The sequence below is a fragment of the Aythya ferina genome, assembly GCF_964211825.1.
Source record: "Aythya ferina genome assembly, chromosome: 26".
Classification (NCBI taxonomy): Eukaryota; Metazoa; Chordata; class Aves; order Anseriformes; family Anatidae; genus Aythya; species Aythya ferina.
Genome location: NC_140324.1, coordinates 4841022 through 4860747, shown reverse-complemented (window position 1 = coordinate 4860747; position 19726 = coordinate 4841022). Strand labels below are relative to the sequence as shown.

General features: G+C 42.7%; 1 protein-coding gene across 4 annotated transcripts in view; it reads right to left on the bottom strand.

Moving 5' to 3' along the window:
- Nucleotides 1–370: 370 nt before the first annotated feature.
- Nucleotides 371–19726, bottom strand: part of CRTC1 (CREB regulated transcription coactivator 1) — a 52741-nt gene continuing 33385 nt past the window's right edge. For 2 of the 4 annotated variants that reach the window (XM_084498915.1, XM_084498916.1), the window contains 4 exons: nt 18388–18489; nt 13178–13264; nt 12167–12347; nt 371–11379 (listed from right to left, as the gene is read on the bottom strand). In XM_084498915.1, the coding sequence (XP_084355041.1) occupies nt 11168–11379; nt 12167–12347; nt 13178–13264; nt 18388–18489 (582 nt within the window). In that variant the 3' untranslated portion in view covers nt 371–11167. The remainder of the gene's footprint in view (nt 11380–12166; nt 12348–13177; nt 13265–18387; nt 18490–19726) is intronic. The other 2 variants (XM_084498917.1, XM_084498918.1) reach the window with 1 other exon arrangement.

Genomic DNA, 19726 nt, shown 5'->3' with positions numbered 1-19726 from the left:
CCTAAAATGCTCTGACACTATGCAGCAGTCCAGGACGTGACCAATCCTCTGACCTAAAAGCAGAGACAGTCATTACACCATCACCAACACACTTAGAACTCAGGGATGCCTGGAGATAGCTCACAGTCTGAGACTTAGCACAGTGCTTTCCATCTTTTAGATCACTCTGCAGTTTCTTCATGAAGACTAACATGGAGTTCAGTTTTCACAGCTGTAAGAAGCCAGATAACCAAAATAGTTCAATTTTGCTATTTCTTCATAAACATGAGGACTGAAAACACTAATATTTCAACACTGAAAACCTTCAGTCAAAAAGCAAACAAACAACAAACAAAACTAAGGAAGAAAAAGCTAAGCAGCCAGAGACAAAAACATTTGAACTTTTATTACATTTCATTTACAAATAATGCAAAGATACAAAGACAAAAGCCTTCACACAAAAAAGAAAAGATTGAAAAGAATGTACATTTAGTTGAGCTGCTTTTTCACATCATTTCTCAGATTGCAAACACTTAAAGCCAACTTCAGTTTTCCACTTTACCTATAGAAAAACACAATAAATAAAACTTTTATGTCGCAGGGACAATTTTTCCAGAGTTCCTGTGCCACCAACACTGTAGCTGAATATAGGATTGCATATATCAGTGAAATAATCCACAAATTATTTTAATAGAAAAAGTTAACTTGTAAAGAACAGTATATTATACTGTCTCTGAAAATGCATAAATCTGACATTTTTCCCCAAGCTCAACGAACTACATAAAGTTGTTTTTAGCTGCCAGTCTGTGAGAGAAGCTGCCAAAAGCAGCTGTATTTAATTTTATTAAAATCAAACTTTCCCTTCATACGTACTAATACATTTTACTTCCACTTCTTCTATAAGGAATCCTTCCACAGATGGGGGCTCTGTTAAGGTAACAAGTAAAAGTATCTAGAAGTTCTAATTCCTCCCCAAATAAAACCTCAATATCTACTGTCTTATTAGTTAATAGCTGACTGAAATACAATATTTTAATTACTATGCTGTATAATGCTGACCAAAGATCGGTGGATGTGTATACAGTATATTTATACACACAGTTATCTCCTGTGTAGATGCTCATGCCATGAATATTCAGGATCCAGTAAGTAAAGAAAGTTTTGTTTAAGCAAGCCCTATCCCCCCCAACATTTTGCCCCATAAATATTATCACGTAACTTTTATGCTCATCATCTACTCTGCAAGAACAGAAGTTTTACTTATTTATCTTCTCTATATTTAACATCTTAGAAATCCCAAAATTGAGCCAAGCTTAATCTTTTCCTTTCAAATGGAGGCTTGTAATATTATGCATAAGCAAGGATATTTGATAACTGCTTGCTTTTCTTTCTTGACAAATAGCCAGAGCAGATTTTGTTAAATTAAAAAATTGCCCTTTGTATAGTATAATTCAACTCAATTTCTATGAGTAAGTTTAAGCCTGTAAAATTTCTGAAGGAAATACTGACACTCCACTACTACAGTTGCAGAAACCAGTTCTTAAATTAGATTTATAAATGGAGACCTTTCATCCCTTTTTTCTAAACCACAGTATAAAAAAATCGGATTGAATAATCCATAGGACATGTACAAATGAACTTTACATTTCACTGTACAGATACAGCAGTTCAAAAGGCAGAGTAAGATACAGCGTTCTGAAAGCAGATGTCCCTAATGAGAGCCAACAGCACTTTGTCAGTATATCCCTTTGTACTTTGCTCTTTAAATGATTCTAGCTCAGACTGACTTCACATCTGAAAACCCTGCCCTACTTTCACAGATTTAGTCAAGATTCATTGCAAATATAAACCTCTTACCAGGAGCTGAAGCCTTATCCAAGGCTTCCCTTCACCATTAGTCAATTATGACAATTTAAGCTTATTGAGGGAAGAACTTCTATTGCACATTTACGGGAAGAGCTGAAGGGTGGATGAATCTGCACAGGTCTCAGACTAATCTTTAAAGATTTAGCAAAATTTGCATGTGGTAAAGAATAACATTCTCAGGGGCAGAATACACATTTTCCTGTAACTCTACACATTCCTATTTAGAAATCTCAACCGCAATTAAAAAACCTCCCAGCTTACTTGCAGAAAAGGGTGCCCTTCAACAGATTTAAAAGCTTTTATCTGCATGAGGTTGTAATTATACTCGATACAGAAAATCTGATTGAATCAGAGCTTATAGTCAGGCAAATTTCTATTTGATATACGTGCTGTCACACAGCACTTCCACTAGAGAGCGTTTTATAGACTTGGAACCTCAAAGCAACACGATACAGATCAATCCCCTCCCTTCCTTTCCTCGCACCACAACGAATCACCTCCCAAAGGAAGCAGTGAACAGAATCTTTTGAGATATTTAAAATACCAGTGGAAACCACCACGCAGCGAGCAGTTCTGCTCTGGCAGAAAAGTGTCAAGGCCTGAGAACGTTTGGCCCTGTACAAATCACAAAAATGAGAGATGAATTGACTCGGTTTAGGACAAGCAGTCTCACTATCTCTACAATCTCTGAGACTTGCATTTCTCCAGCAGAAGCACCAAATATTTGGGTTTTGTCTCATTTTCACATACATGTTTGAGAGTTAAGTATCTTACTGTAAGGCTCAAATGCCGCTCCTGCTTGGAGAGCGAATTTTCCAGGAACAAGAGCAGGGAGGGAGATTTTGTGACTGGTTCAGCAGTCTCTCAATTCACACACAGAGCTGTCTGTTGCAATCCTAGTTCTGTTTGTCCTACTTTGTTTATTGACGGATATTCTAAGGTTGACCAGGAAATGAAATCTAAATAAGATTCACGTTGTTTAACTGCCCTCCCATCCACCCCAAGCCTCTGAGGGTTTTGAAAATGTTTAGCAGAAGAGTGAAATGCTGTAAGAAAGCAATTGTCATTTCACTCATCTGCCTGCATGTTAAACACCCACAGCAAGGTCCACTTCATCCTGATTCCTGTGCCACATAAAAATGAGAAATATATAAACTATATCCTATAAAACAAAAACTTGATCTAACAGATATTAAACAACAACCGTTTTAAGAGCAACAAAAGCCACGCTAACACAAACCTGCCTAATTCAAACCCAGGGGATGTCCAGGGTGCCCTTGGGCAGACACAACCCTTACCGAGCCAGCTCCGCGGGAGACCCCAGGTTAAGGTCTTGAGACAAACGTCACCAGCACCTCCTCTCCTGCTCCCTGCGTTAACCCAGGTTCTGTGCCCTCCCTCTGAGCTTTCTGCCACAGTTTCCAGCAAACTAGTCCAGCCCTAGCTCAGGCTGTCTGACTACAAAGCCTTCACTTCTAGAACTGAAATTAAAGCACCCCTCGAGCTCAGGTTTATGCTGCAAGACAGGAAACTCGCCATCATTAGCACCAAAGGGACACACAAGTACTGCTTGGTTTTTAAATTCTCTTGTTCTAGGTGAGTAGGCAGGCATGGACACGTGTACACAGAGTTCTCCCAAATAGACAGCACCTGGACAAGCTTAAAAAACACAACGAAGAAGCAAAATACAAAGCAAAGTCTCCGGTGCCCTGGCTGCCAAAGCGCTGATGCACACAAGGTTGCCCAGACTCCAGCCTCTCATCCCAGCCAAGCTCCTTCAGCTGCGGTCACACTAACCAAGGGCAAAGACTCAACACTGCTCATTTCCAACCATTAGCTCAAAGCAGAGGAGACAACTTGGTCAAAACAGGGTTTTAAGGGAAAAAATCCAGCCTCTTGACGTCAGCCTGCTCAAGGGGAATCGGTGCCTAGCAGCCGAAACACTGCCACACCGGCTGGTCCCAAGGCCCGCGCACGCAGGCAGGAGCAGGGTCCCAGGTGGGCTCAGGGACCTCCAAGGAACATCCCTGGCCCCGCTGCCTGTTCCCAGTCTCCCATCGGACAGCACAGAAGGCTGTTTATTAAAAGTTTATTAAAGGGGAGGATTTCTTACACCAGCTCGGATAAAGTGTTCCCTTCGCACATGGATAAAACTGTTAGCTTACAGCGCAGCTACCTGAAGTGGATAATTAATGTTCCCAACCAGTGCTACAGCTCAAATCATCAGTTTTAGTTTGGAGCTCAATGAAAGGAGCATACAACTAGTGACAAATTAAATTCAACATGTACTCACTCTAAAACAAACTAGTTTAATATGTGCCCCACTTCAATGACAGATCCGCTTCCTAAAAACTGGGAAGACTGGCAGGAAAACGTAACTTATCCCTGGAGCAGTGTGTTCCCACACGCAGCTCCCACAAACACTTTGATGAGCTTTTCTGCTGATAGGTTTATCAGTCTTGTTTGAACACATCAGCCACCGAGAGGAAATACTATCTGCAAATTTAACAAGTAGTAGTTTAGGAGTTTGTATAGGCTGAAGGCAGGCAAAATTAAGGAGTAAAACAGTCTAACCTGTCATCCCCACTTCCATCCTTATCATCATGCTGTACAAAAACGTCTGAAGCATTGTCACTGCTGAGAGCAGTGTCTCGCGAATGTGACAGCGATGACAGGAGTACCTGCGGCAGGCACAGCGTTAAGGGAAACGCAGACACCGCAGTGACAGCTTCCTAACAGCTGCTGCTGACTCCAGAGCCGGGAGTCACCGCCGAGCACTTTCGCTCTGGTTTTTGTTCCGCAATCCCCAGCTGCAAGGTGGGAGGTACAATAGCAGAAATCCAAAGCGAAACGGATCCGCACGACACACAATTTCGTCAGTTTCCCCCCATGCAGAGCCAGCAGTCAACACTTTTGGTCTAATATCCTAAGTAAACCAGACAAGGCATTTTCTGTAAACCCTCCCAACTTCCTAGCTTGCACCAGGCTCCTTCCCAGCAGTCACCTGCCTTTTCCCTTGTAACGTGCACAACAGCAGCAAACCGCCCCGCTGCAGACAGCGCAGTGTGGACAATTACTGCAGCCAGCTGGGGTGCGCAGCCACAGCCACCAGGAGCACGAGTGCAATGGCAAAATCTCCAGGACCTGGCTGGACAACACAAAGGTGAGAGCCACCCGCTTCTCCCCACTGAAATACAGGAACTAACGGACCCGCCGCCAGCGCAGCCCAACAGTTCAACTATAAAGAAATACCCTGACACTTGCATTCAGTCTGACACTTGCATTCAGTCTGACACTTGCATTCAGTCTAACGCAATGCAGCTGCTCAGTTCTCTTTCTCTGTGCTGAATGCAGCCACAGCACCTCTACAGCCCGACTTTTAAGCGTTTATCCCAGCACAAGCATTGTGCCAGAAAGCTCCTCACTGGAGCCATACCTAGAAAAAAAGCAATAACCAGGGAAGACCGAAATTCAGACAGAAATTTAGTTACCCAACAGCTCACCCAGGAAGTTACAGAAGTAACGACAACTCTTACAGCAGCCCATGAGAACGCAGGGCCCCCCAAGCTGCTGTCCTGCTGTGGTTGTCCAAACCCAGCTCTCATTGCAAAGAGCATCACGGCGATGCTGTTGGCACTGTGATGCAGACACAAAACACATCAGGGCAAAACAGATTCACTGTGTTTGAAACCCGAGGATGGAAGGCTCTACATCTGCTCTAAAAAAAAAACACAAACAGCGCAGGAGGGAAGTCAAAGCATCACATACAACGAGAAGCAGCACACAGGGACGGCTCCTGCTGGCTCTAACACACGGGCCTCGCTGGACACGCTGCATCTTAACCTGAAAAAGGGGTGCTGGCACCTGTTCTTGCTCTTCCTCTGACTTGCTCTCTTTACCTGTGACCTTCAGAAATCCACAGTGCCCACACAGACTCTTCATATTTCAAAACCAGAAAACCTGCAACAAATCAAGAGCAAAGCATCTGTGCTGTCCGTTTTCTGCAGCGTTAGGTCAGGCGAGAAGAGATTTCACTGCCAGTCCAAAAGCAGACTGCTATTTAGTTTCCCACTATTTAGTTTCCCACTATTTAGTTTCCTTAAAAGAAGCAAAGGACTTAGAGCAGATGTATTTGGAAGGGTTAGGCAAGGCTCTTCACGCTCATCAGGCAATTACCAACATTAAGTTGACAAGTGAGACTTGAACCACTTCTCAGACCAGCACTCCTCGCTACTTGCAGTCAGCACATTACACAGCGACGTTTTATTTCTATCTGGATTCTCTTTGCTTCCTTGTTACGCTCTCTGCCGTGTACTTTTCCTGCAGTTGCCTCTATGGCAGCCCCAAGTACATTTACTGAAGAAAACAGTAAACATAGTTTACCCCTTTAGGCCTTTATTTTGATAAAATTGGTCAAGCCCACATAAGGCAATATACACCACAGTTAAAACCACCCCCCTCCCCCCCACAAAAAAAGAAAATAAATAACACAAATGAATATTGTACGTAATGTAGTGTTTTGTTTTGCAGTATAGAAATTCCACACAATGATTCTGTTTAAAAAGGTAAAAATGATTTATAATACACAGTTATAATGTCATCATGGTGCCCGCATAGAAAACTGACATGCAATCCATGCCTACACTGCGCAGTATAAATAATATGCAACTAAAAATACAAAGAACAGGAACACTACAAATTTTTTTTTCCGCTTTTTTGTTTTTTAAAAAGAACATACACATGTAACAAACGCTACCTGCGCTTTCACATTGCCATCACAGTGACGGGGGTTCCATTTGTCAGAGGAATAAACGCTTTTCTCCTGAAAGCACAGCATACAATTGAACCTAGGGTATGATGAGGGGGCTTTCCTCTTCCTTATGGGACAGAGGGGGTTTCCAAGGCGAGTACCATGCTCAGCAAGGGGCAGATCTCCAGCCTTAAGTATTTTTTTTTCTACAGAAATCTGAGGTTTTAGAAATGGACACTGCCAAGACCTAATTTTTGGAGGATATTTGAACAATTCCACGTTATCGGATGCTGCTTTTACAAAAAATCAGAGGGCAGCTCTTCCTCTTAGCTGAAAGTTTTAAGCATTTCTGTTGCATGGGTTTGCACCAGGGTTTCTCAGGCGCACTTTTTTAGAAACTCAATCCAATCGAATTTTCAAAAAGGTGATAAAATGTCCAAACCATTAATAATTTCTTTGATTAATTTGCAGCCTCTTTCTGGAAACCTTTTCCCCTCTTTAAAAAAAATAAAATAAAGGAACAACTCAAAGGTTCTCTGTACAGGAAAGGTTTTGCACAGTCAAAGATCGCTGGCGAAGTGTTCACTGACATGCAGAAGCAGTAGTGAGCTGACAGGTTGGGTGCTGCCTGCGGTCGGTCACACATGCAGCAGAGAATGACCTCAACTCGGCCTGTGCAGATTCATTGGAAAGAGAATGCAGACTGCTATGTACAACGACGAGAGCCTCCCCCCCCCCACCCGCCTGCACTGCAAGGAACAGCAGAAGTCTGGTTTTTCTTTTGAAAGTCACAGTATTTTATACACTGAAAGTTTATTCCTATTAATTCCCCATTGTATTGGCAAATGCAACAGTCTAGCTTGGGAACTTTTTAATATATATATTTATATATATATAAAAAAACACATGTTGTAGGGAGGGGGAGGGTTCATTCAGCAGGTATGTTTGGACAGTAACCCTTTGAGACACCAGACAGTTTCAAGATTTAACTGGAAAAGATACAAATAATACTTTTTTTTTTTTTTTTTTTTTTTTTTGCGCCAAGTGATCATTTTCCTTTCTGCTCTCATCCATCCCTGGACTGTGAGGGCCCAACCACTCCCAACAGCTCTCACCCTTTTACAGGCAATTTAAAACGAAAACTGTGCTAATAGGTTTTTAAATATTATCACTTGTTCCCAAAACACCGGGGATTTGCTCCACGTTTACATTGGACAAATTAATATAGTTTTTGCTTTAAAAGCAGCCTTATGCATATACGCACTTAAAAATATAACCTTTAAGGGGAGAGGGGGAGAAAAACCCCTCCTAAGCGCAGCTCGTACGCGACGCTGTCAAGAAACTGGCCTTCTGGGAAGCAAAATGCAAGAGCTGTTGAAAGAACTGCTCCGGTTCTCAAAGGGTCAGTAATAAAAGCAGCTTGCCTGCCCGCTACCGGGGCTCGAGAGATGAAGCACATTTTCATACACGGCCGTCATCTGCTTCCCACGATGACTTCATCTTCTTCCCACTCTCAAAGCACCCTTCTCCATTTGCCCCACAAGAAAGGAACAAAACCTGTATTTCTCTCAACTAGATGGTCCCTAATTTTGACAGTTGCATCCAGACGTGTTATTTTTAAATTAAGGCCATTTTAAATGTCTACTTACAAGTCTAATAAACAAGATCTCTTATATACACATGTAGTTTTAAAAAAAATTAGAAGGTAGCATTTAGCAACAGCTCCCTGTAAAAGTCTCCAGTTAGGAATCTGATCTCCTACTTGGATGCTTCATTCTGAAGTGACTCTGGTTTTAAAAAAATAGATCACAAACAAGAATTTACATGCATGAGAGTCATTCGAACAAGAGAGCGATACAGACAGAAATCCCATCGAGGAACTAACAGTACTGTCAAAGAGACTATGTGAACTGCAAGAAGCGCATCCGGCTCACACTGTACCTTTCGGCTGTTTCAAAGCAAAGGACTCCGAGTCACCTGTGCCCCAAATACTCTTGTTCTTTTTGGGTATCCTCCTGTTCGAAGCTACCTCTGTTTTGTTTGTTTTTTTTTCTTAAATTGAAAAAGCGTTAGCAATCTGAAATAAGCAGACATCAGGAGTTAGCATGTACTACCGGGTGTAAATCCTAACAAACATTTTCAACAAAGATGCAGGAAAACCTCTCAGCTGCATGGGAAGGAACAAACGAAAAAGACACAGGTAAGCAAAGAGATCTAAAGAAAAATACTTTTAGTGCAAATGGTCAACTAATGGCACAGATGTGAGCAAACACGCACCCAAATTAGAGAGATCCCAACAACGATTCTGCTCAGCAGTGTTTGCATGAATCTCAGGACGGCGTCCCACAGATTTCTGGAAGCACACAGAAACCTAGTATAACTCATTAAGAGCAGTCCAGCTCCTCCGTATCGCTTGCTGAAAACAGCAAGAAAATCCTTCTCGAGGGGAACGGGGCAGGGAGGTCAGGTAGAAGTGCTGAGGGGATTTTTTTTTGCTTAGAAAAATGACAGCTGAGAAAGAACTGACACAATTTTAGACAAAATACAGACTCAGGTGATGCAGAGCGAGTTGAAAGAGAGCAGATATGGAACGCCCATGCCAGGGATGGGCATGGGGAACAACAAAACAACTCGTCTTGAAATGAAAACAAAGCCCAGCTCTTTTACTGAGGCTGTATTTAACAAAAATAGCTGTGGATGTCCACCCCCTGCTGCATGGAAATGCTTCCTCTAGCCGCTATTCATTAACCTCACATTCGGGGTGTTATACACAACATAATTTTTGTGTTGTTAATGAAACTCAAAATAATGTTAACTCCTAACTTCTACTAATAAGGGACGTGTACTTACGGGGTCTGTTACTGCAGAGGTTACAGTGCAGTGCTGCCAGCATTTCAACAGTGCCCCGGTAACCACTCTACGCCTACTGGGCTCTTGATAAATCCTTAAACATATTTTTCAGACCTGATAAAGTCCCAAGTGCAGAGATTTGGGAATCATCATAAGTTCAGCCATGATATTTAAGTAAAATCACCAACTCAGTCAATGAGTTGTTTCTGTTCTTTTTTTTTTTTTTTTTTAAATCTGCCATTGATAAAGTGTCATTCATCACCCCGTTTTACTGCAGCACAGAATATTAACAAGGACTAACAGAAATAGTCTATTATGAATTTAACAGAATCTCAACCTGTTCAAGGATACAGTACTATTTCACTGCTGAACAAGCTATTTTTTCCCCAGGGTGAAAGAAGGAATATTGAAGTTCCTGCCACCCTATCTTGACTATAAGAGGGAAACATCTAGACTTGCCCTAGGCTTCCTTACTTCTGCTCAACATCTGTTTTAAAATTCCAGTTAGTTAAAAATACCTATATATATAATATATATAATATACTTCTGGAATAAAAACACAAAAAGATGTACTGTACAAGTATTATGTAGAGTGCTTCAACTGGCTGTATGTAGTTTAGCTACTTTGCTAATATCCAAATACTTAAATAAAAAAAAAATCATAAATAATGGTAACAGAATAAGTAATGAATAAGAATAAAAAATAAAAAATCATGGTTTGAGCCAGGCATTGCTATAGAAATGCCCTTCCTGTTGCCCAGGAATCTCTCACAAAGTAAAGTTAGAAATACACTCTGCAAGTTAGCCTCCTATATTCTTTTAGCTGCTTTAAAATGTTCTGATCCTTCCTCCGTGCTAATCAAGTAATGAATTATAGTACTTTTTTGTGTGCTCAGAAATGCTATATATATGTATACATATATATAAATATATATATTACATATATATCTGTTAAAAAAAGCTTGGAAAATAGTGTTTACAGTCGCCTTTTTGACTAGCCGGCTACCAAAGGCCGTGGGGCTGCCCGGCTGCTTTTCTGCTTTGCCAAGTACACGAGTTTGCTCAGGGCATGAGAAGAGGCAGTGGGTGCAGGACGACAGTCAGGGGAACGGACCTGGAAACAAACATGGCATATCGATAAAGGAAGAAGCGTTTTACTCTACAAAGCAGCTGTCACGAAGCAGAGTCAAAACCGCAAAAGCTCCCCCAGCCCCTCCCAGAGGGTGGCAACGCAGAGATTTGCTTTCGAATCGGTGGGGGGAGAGGGGAGGGGAGGGGGGGGACAGTCCTCAGCTCCTTTCCCCGTCCCAAGCAGCAGCCAACGATTTGGTACGTTAGAAAGAATCTCTTTACCCTCGGCTCTGGACCTTCCTCGCCTGCCCGAAAAAACACCCCCTCCTAGTGCAAAGGATAAATCGACAACTGAATGCTGGAGCTTTGGTGGGGGGGAAGGGGGGGGCTCTGGAGAGGAGAAGGCTGATGGAAACTCCTTACTCATTAATGGCAACGAGTGGGTAAGGGGTGAAATACGGCGCGACAGGGAGTGGGGGGTCTGCAGCGCTGCAAGCTTAGAACGACAAGCTTTTACTCATTGTACACGTTGTACAGGACAGAGCTACCGCTCTCGGTAACCCCTGTTCTGACACGACTGACCCTGGGGACTCTCTAGTTCGGCTGGGCGCCAGGAACAAGCGCCGTTCCCAAGCTCCTGGTGTCCACGCTTCACAGCCGGTCCATCCTGAACGTGTCCTCTGTGGCGGGGTCGGTGAGGACCATGTCTGGGTCATTCAGCATGTGCAGTCCATCCAAGGTTAAAGGGTCAATTTTGAGTTCATCCAGAGGGAACTGGGAATCTGTGTCAAAGCTGACATCGCCCACTCCTGCCAAAGAGCTGGTCAGTTCTTTTGATAAGCTGGGAGGAGATTCTCCTGTCACTGTGGGGAAGAGAAAGGTACCAGTAGGCCTTAGCAAATACGTAATCTCCAGGCAGAAAAATTAGATGAAGTGATAATACAGCTTGCAAAAATCCTGGAATACTTTATGGAAGGCTAGAGTTCAGATAAGAAAAATCTATCCTCATCTCCAGCTGGATGAATTATAGATTCGTCAGAGCATTTCAAAGTCATCGTAATGACCCAACACAAAGCAGCATTCATCTATGGATATTTGGGGGCTACGAAGTGGTGTCACTTTAGCTTCTCTCTCCCTTAGGTTTAGGAACAAAAACCCCAATTTACATGATTCTAATCAGCAAGAGTCCTGGGCTGAAATACAGATTACACTACCGTTTTCTCAGTGATCCATGCAGAAACTGTTTCCAAATGTCCAACCGTGACCAGATTCGCTACCATATGTAACAGTAAAAAATCCTGCGTTGGCAAGCTTGAACGGAGCAGCAGAGGAAAAAGTTCAGCTTTCACAGCTCCTCCCTCACTAAAGCACAGGATGCAGTAAGTTCAGAGGCAGGGGAGCTCTGTAAGGCAATTAGTGCTGCTGCTGCATGCTCTGCCTGCTCGCTGGGATCAACCAAGAGCCATCAGGCTCCCCGGCACTCAGGAAATGTTCCTGTTATGGTCTGGAGTATTTACACAAGGTGAAACACCACCTTCAAAGGTGGCAGTACCCTTTTCCTCTTTTGGCTCACTGCTAACGTTGCACAACGAAGATAAAATCCAGCACTGGGATGGTTTTACCCGTCTGGTAAGTCTGCAGTGCCCTTACCTGTAAGAATGATGTTGGGGATGTTTCCATGGCTGGAGTAATTCAGCTGCTGCGAGTCCTGCAAGCTGCCATGACTGCCGGTAAGTCCCATCATGGCTGCCTGGGAGTAGTTCAGGGTGGAACAAGGGCTGTACAGGCTGTTGGAACTAATGGCGTTTTCTATCATATTAAACTGTTCGAGCTGAAGACCAAGGTACAAAGGAAATTGTTACTTCCAACCGTCAAGGAACACAGCAAAAATAACTTACAAAGCTCAAGTTATGGGAAGTAGAGTTGAGAAAGACAGGCAAACAAATTCATCTTTAGGTTTTGTTGATCAAAATACGGTCTATTTTCACTTAACTTTCCAGAATACTTCGCTGCCAAATTCAGAGTGCAGGGAAATGAGGGGAGAATGGATGCCAAAATAAAACTGTTGCTTTCAATATCAGAAGAACGAAAGAAAAGGTAGCTTTAAAGCAAGGTAAAATAAATAAATAAATGAAACAATTCGTGCCATTAACTCAGGTATCTGCCCATCAAGCGCTGCCTCTCAGAAGCCATCTCATTTTTATCTGCTACCAGAGCATATTTAACAGCTGAATGAATCAATGCACTGGCTGGCCAAAGCAATGAGGGTGCAGGTCTGCCTGCTAGGTTTTGGTACTGTACATGAGTTGTTTGCCAATTTCAGGAGTCAACATTGTCAGCACATACACGTGAACCCTTCCCAAATGTGGCTACAGCCAGAAATGTCCATATTTATTTATTTTCATTATTTCTAATCCACTAATCTTGGCAGAACACCTTGAAAAACATCTGCTCTGTTGGCTAAGAGGGAGGAAAGGGGAAAGAAGAATGGGGAGAAAAAAAAAAGGAAAAGAAATCCCTAAGTATTGCAAACTAAAAGTGAGAGGTAAACTTAAAAGGACAAAATGTGCTATCACAGAAAATTATCAGAAGTTGAATTATATTTACTTTAAGCTGAAAGTGGCCGAAACATAGCTGAAAATCTGAGATGAATTTGCTCACCTGATGGGATAGGGCATTAGCCTGCCTAGCTGTCATCTGCTGATCATAATAGGAGTCACCAAATACACTCCCCAGAATGGAAGAATGCTGAAAACAAAACAGAGTCTTTATGGTGCAAAAATCTCACAAACAGAGGTACCCACGGCGTGCAAGTGACTCGAGCCTTCCAACGGATGCTTCTCAGAAGTTAGTTAGCAGTGCCCCGTTTTATTACCAGCCACTAACCACCACCACGTCCGTAAATACTCAGCGTTTCCCTCCACCACACAAATCCTTCCACGTTACGCTGCCTTTCGTTAAGCACAAAGATACAGTCAGGTAAACCAAACGAACTGCCTCACAGAGGACATACAACACAAAACTTCTGATTTATGAGTACAGACGAGTGCGCTAGGTAAGACGAGAAATAAAAAAATCGCTCTGCAACTGCAGCTTTTTGGTGAACTTCTTTGTTTTGGTGACAGACGAACCCAGACAGAACCAAACTGCACGTTCAAAACGTGATGCAAAGCTGAGCCACGACCTGCGTGCTGGTGATAACTCACTGCCTCCGCAGCCTGGTGTCCGCTCAACAGCCAGCTTCACCGAGACAACAACATTCCAGAACAAAATTGATGTTTTACAGTCGTTTCACTTTAGCTGGAGATCAGAAAAGTTAACGAGAAAAGCCCAGCAGAGCATGGAACCAGTGGTTCATAGACAAGGAGGACAGGAGGAATTGTACAGCCTTGCTAATTTTACTCTCTGCTCTAGCATGGCAATCATTTACCAGTGATTCTCCACCGTTTACAAGTTATTCTAGAGGTGACCAAGAATTTTAGGTCAACGTTTTAATAATATTTTAATAATGCTCAGCACTACCCCAGAGAATTGCCACACAGAAGAGAAACCACAAAGAGATCGCTCCTTATTTCAAACCACCACAAGCAAGCTCACAACGGAGCATCAATAAAAGATGGTGTGCATAAGAGCCGATTTTCGTGGAGTTAAATACCTTGCATAGCATTTTCCAGCTGTTTTATCTGCACATTAAAAGAAGAAGGCTACAAATTTTCTCCTTAAAAACCTAAGCAGTGTATGTAATTAAGCAGAAGCCTAGGAGGCACAAGGACGGTTACACCAGCCGCCACAGCCAGAAACACTGAACAAAGATCAAGAAACTCAGAAACACGGGGTGATGTCCACAACAGTGAACATGAAAATCATCTCAGCAAACAGCACGTCACGTTTTAAGCATTCTCCACCTACATCAGTAGCATATCTCGGTTTTATTTGCAGGCTGCATGCAAGGAAAAGAAGGAAAGTCTTGCACAAAACTACCGACACCCTCCAGGAGAGGGGACTATCATGAAAGAAATAATCATCTGCTCTTTCTAAAGCAAGTAAAACCCTTCCCACCTCCAGCCAGAGCCCTCAGCTATCACATCAGACGGACGTTTTTCGATAAATTTGGCATCAAGGGAGGAATTCACAGCCCAAGAACAGGGCTCTGTGAGGGAAGGTCGCTGAAGTTCAACCTGAGCCGCGTGTGCTGCACAGCTCCTTGCTGAGCAGATCCTGTTTGATCCCAGAACTGCTGGGAGCATCACTGCGAAGCACTTTCCACCAGCTGCACGCGAGGGTGTGGGCAGGGTTCGGATGCACTTGGAGAAGAGAGAAATTTGCTGCAGAACAGCGCTGCTGGAGAGTGTCAGGAAGTTGAAACACAAACCTCATGGACCTCCGAGGGGCTGCGCTTTGAAGCGTGACACTGTCGGGGTCAGGAATAGCAGCAAACTGCCTCCAGATCTTTGTCAGAGATCATACAGGGACTTCTCAGTAAGGAAGGGTTTAACTGAATGAAGCTGCCTCTTCCTTATGACTGACTAAATAGGGCCTGAATGGGTTTTTCTGGACAAAAGTATGATTTTGATTCACTAAGTTCACTTTCCTGTGCGTGTATGATGTGTCACAGCTATGACTGCAGAAATGACAGCTTTGCAGCTGAATGCCCTACTCAGTGCCCTCCTCGGAAAGAGGTAAAACTGGGAACTTGGAGCCTCTCTTCCCATTTACCACTGGTCCTCAGCACCACGGGGGCTGCTCCATCCCCATGAGACGGGGCTGCGAGGAAGTAACCAAACATCACAAGAGCACATCACACCGGATGAGAGGAAAGCAAAGCCCTGCTACGAAGTTATACTTAAAAAAAAATAATAACAAAAGCACTTTCCTTCTTTAAACTACTGACATCTAGCTTGTTGCCCTGTTACACCTTGATTGGCATGTTTTGATGGCTACTCAAACTCCACACTGTTCAACCTGCTGCATGTGCTGCGTAAAAATAACAGTGTAGAGAGCATAGAGCTAACTCAAGCAAGCAGCTCAGGACCAGGCAGCTTCACTATCACGGGCAAATCATTCCCATCTTAAGCAGCAGACACTGCTTTGGGACTGTGTGATGTTTTACAACACTCCCTAACAAAAAACTTGCACTTCAGTATGTCACATACTCGATGTAAATCGAAGCTGGTTTGGACCAGCACTAGAAATACAGTTTCTATTTGAGAGCTCTAAAGAGAACCAAGGTATGTTTTTTTTTTTTCATTTAATTTTTGACATTTCATTTTTACAGGAGCTTTTCAGACATAGGGCAAAACCTAGGATTTCTGCATTCCACTAAGCATTGCTCCCAAGCTAAAAAGTTTAGGCTACAAGAAAAATAATGAACGGGAGACCAGAACTTGTGCAAGTCTACCTTGGTAACCCCTAACAAACCTTACAAGCCCATGTTTTCCCTCAGCCCTGAAATACACCAGTTATTACATTTTTAAGCACTGAATCTCCCAAAGGAAACCAACTGGAAATGTCATTACTTCAACACTTCAGAGCCCTAAAATAATTTATTGACAACTCTGAAAAACATCTTGCTAACACCATCTCCTACAGAAACACTAGATGAGGTCTGTTTTGTCAACAGTACATCTCCTTGGGTTAATGATGTGGTGACTGCAAGGAAAAGAAGAAAAACCACACAACCTCTGGCTTAAATTATTCGTCTAAAATACATACCATATTCTCCAGTATTCAGCCATTCTGCTAAAAAAAAGCAGATTTCTATCTAATTGGAAGTGTATGCCAGGTGTTAGAGGAGAAAAGCACAGTAGTAATAAACAAGCCACCGTCAGTGAAAAGCCATGCAAACACAAAGCTGAGAACTACAAGCAGAGCTTTCCGAGTCGTGTTTGAACAGGAAGACCTTCATGTAACAAACAAACAGCTCACACACGAGAGCAAATAGATTTGGAGATGTGGAAAGATGAAAAAAAAAAAAAAGAAGCTTCTGGTGAATGAACCGTATGTGATAAAAATCAAACCACAGATCTCTATTTTTAGAGCATGTCACTCACATCACACTGATTCACTGCAGAGTGATTTAACCTAAAATTAATTGGAGAAACAGGAGCAAGTGGGAGATGTCTAACCCGGTCACACCTACTTTATTCCACTCTCACCAGCCAGTGCCAGACTGTGCCACAATGGGAACATTCTGCTGTTGGAACCAATCTGCTTTCACTCGTGGCAGATTATTCTACAGACTAATAGATCCTGCTATTTGGGAGCTGCCCCCATAATCACAACCCACTTTTTTCTTTCCCCTTTGCTTCTCTCCACACCTGTATTTCCAGCCCCAAAAGTCCACTGCCACAGGCGACTCACTCTCCACTGCTACCTTTTGGTTTATTGATAAAGGTAGGAAAGCTACAGAGTTTTTATTCTAGCCAAAGTAGAGAAGTGTGTGGATACTTTTAAAGAGGACAATGCTGAAGTTAAGTAGTATTAATAAACCCTTCTCATTTTGCATGACTTACAGTGTCCCGCTTGAAAATAGCGGAACATAAGTAAGAGTTTACAGAGTAAAACAGGCCCAGCAAGTAAAATTACAGCCAAGCCTTCGCTCCCTGCACTCCAGTACTTCGGACTGATCAGTGGCAACAAGCCTGTGGATAAAACCAAGAGTTACTGAGAAGTCAAGGGGGAAAGAAAATCATTGCAAAATCAAAATCGTCTGTGCTGCCCAAGTGACAACTTGACCTGAGAATTTGCAGCGAGACTGGCAACAGCTTTGCTCTAGGTGACAGCCTAGAGAAGTAAGGTTGCGTGTTTCCTCTGAGCCACGCACAGAACACAGCAGAACTGGCAGAAGCAGGCAGAAGGAAGAAGTTAAGAAGCAATTAAGCAAGGGTTAAGAAAATCCAGACAGTCCTGACACTCGGATCTCTTACTGAGCTTACCAGTGACCTGTCTCTGGCTAATGGCAAGGAGAGACGAAGCTTCTGCTTTGGAATCAGGTAGGGGTTACCTCCTTACAGCCTTAAACGTTAAATGACGAAACAGAAAATGTATTTTCAGACTCCGTTGTGACACTCTGTAAGTATTTTGTTCACCTTGCTTCTACAGGTGAGATTTGGGAAAGGGGCAGCCATGTGGATCTATTTCAGGAACATCAGATTATTTTTGTACTGAAAACGCACTCGGTTCCCTTACAATTAGGGCACCCTTAAAGAAGGCTTATTTTTAATTGTCTTGCAACTGGCAGATAAAAATTCCCTTTCACAGGTTTACACACACACTGAGCTAAGACTTGCATATAGGACACGTGGATGTACGGATATACATACACAGGAAGAAAAACCAGGTGGCATGCAAGACAGCATTTTCACTAACCTGTTACTTTCAAGCCACAAGTTGCTTATTTTAAGAGCATTTTCTACAATGTTTTCTTTCCAAGTGTATGTTCCCATGTGAAAAAGGTCCTGATGTAAATGCTTGTGGCCATACAAGTGAGATTTAGTGCTGCAGGAAGTTTTCCTGCTACAGGAGGCACTTAAAAAGCTTCCCTCTCTCTCTCCCCTGCCCTCCCAGCCACATCTGTCAGCTCCTCCACAATATTGCTAATTGAAAGGGCTCTACCTGGAGGTTCTGTCCACTGCACACCCCGCAGAAATACCTGTGTTAACAGTGCTCAAGCGAGTAGCTTTGATCAATCAAAAGGCAATTCACCAGCTATTGATAAACTCTGGAACTGAATGAAACTGCAAACAAGATGAGACACCAGGAATGCATGAGGCACATACAGTTACAGTGAGGCAACTATGGGTCAGTAATGGAGAGACTCAACTAAAAACAAACACGAGAAGCAAGGCCTGTGGAAGCACAGAGTCCCTTACTTGAGGGGAGCTGCCAGGAGAGAAGCCTTGATTGGAGACAGGAGAGGTGGGAGACTGGTTGGCTGGGGAGCCAGCATTACTGCGGTACTGCTGGAGTGAAGCCTACAGAACAACACAGAATTAAAGACCATGGGATTGATGGAAGTCTGGAAAGTTATCAACTGTTGGCGCACACAGCTTGAGGAAGCTGGGAGAACCATCCTCTTCAGCAACTCTTGGCTATACGTGAAGACAGGATTACTGTGAACAATGCCGCGAAAAGGAGAAAGTTAAGGTACCGGCGCTGGCATGGGCTCGTCTGGCTGAGATCTAAGAGCAGGGCTGGGCTGTTGTACAACCAAAAACTATTTACATATTTTTTTCCCAGTGCTTTGAGTTCAATTACAAGAAAAATTTGTCAGCCAACAATTTAAGGAAAAGCAGTCTTGAAATCTGGGGCTATTTTCAAGTCAAACTCAGTTGCCATACCCACACATTCTTAACCTGTGTTTACAGTACTCTGGAAATCCGTCTCACCTCACCCTGCCTAATCTTCAACAGCCTCGCTGTGTTATCAAGATCAAAGTGCGTAACCACAAAGACCAAAATCCTTCTCAAAGCTGCATTTCACCCCAGGACATGGAACAGACACTGTCTGAAAATTCAGGCTATGTTTTGCAGGTTTAATGTTAGTTATGTTTATATTGTTCTCAGTCTTCCTGAGAACACGTTGTCAAAGATTTACCTTTTTGTTGGTCATAAAGAACCCTAGGCTCGAACAAATTAAAAATCTCAAAGGCATTTGAATAGAATGCTGCAGAAATTAATGTAAACTAAGTACAGCTCTTCCTATTATATTTCCCTTAGAAATTTACCAACGATTGAGGAAAACCTGCAATCCAATAATCTAAGAAAAGGAGTAATTTAATCAGATAGCTATGCAGTGCAGAAGAATGCTGTACTACCAATGCTTTCTGACATCAAATTTTACGGATCGTAAGAAAATATCTTAACCTTTTTATATATTATGCATTGCTACGAATGCACTTTAAACAGAAATCCAAACTACAGCAAAAGGAATTTCAATGCTGCTTTAAAAACCTGCACAGGAGTTGTCAGTGAGACTGTAGCACAGCTCAAATGGCTTTGTGATAAGCTAGCTTTGAACTTTATTTATATGCAATTTCAGTTGCTTTAAAAGATAAGCATAGCACCCTAAAAGTTAAGGTGATAAAGAAGTTTAGGATGAGGAAAGCAACACAGAAAGCAAAGAATGAAAATGATCTGTACTGGTAACTACCTAAGTGTTAGAATCAAAGCATTTGGACACATTTTGAGTAGGTCGGTATCCTTTCCACTG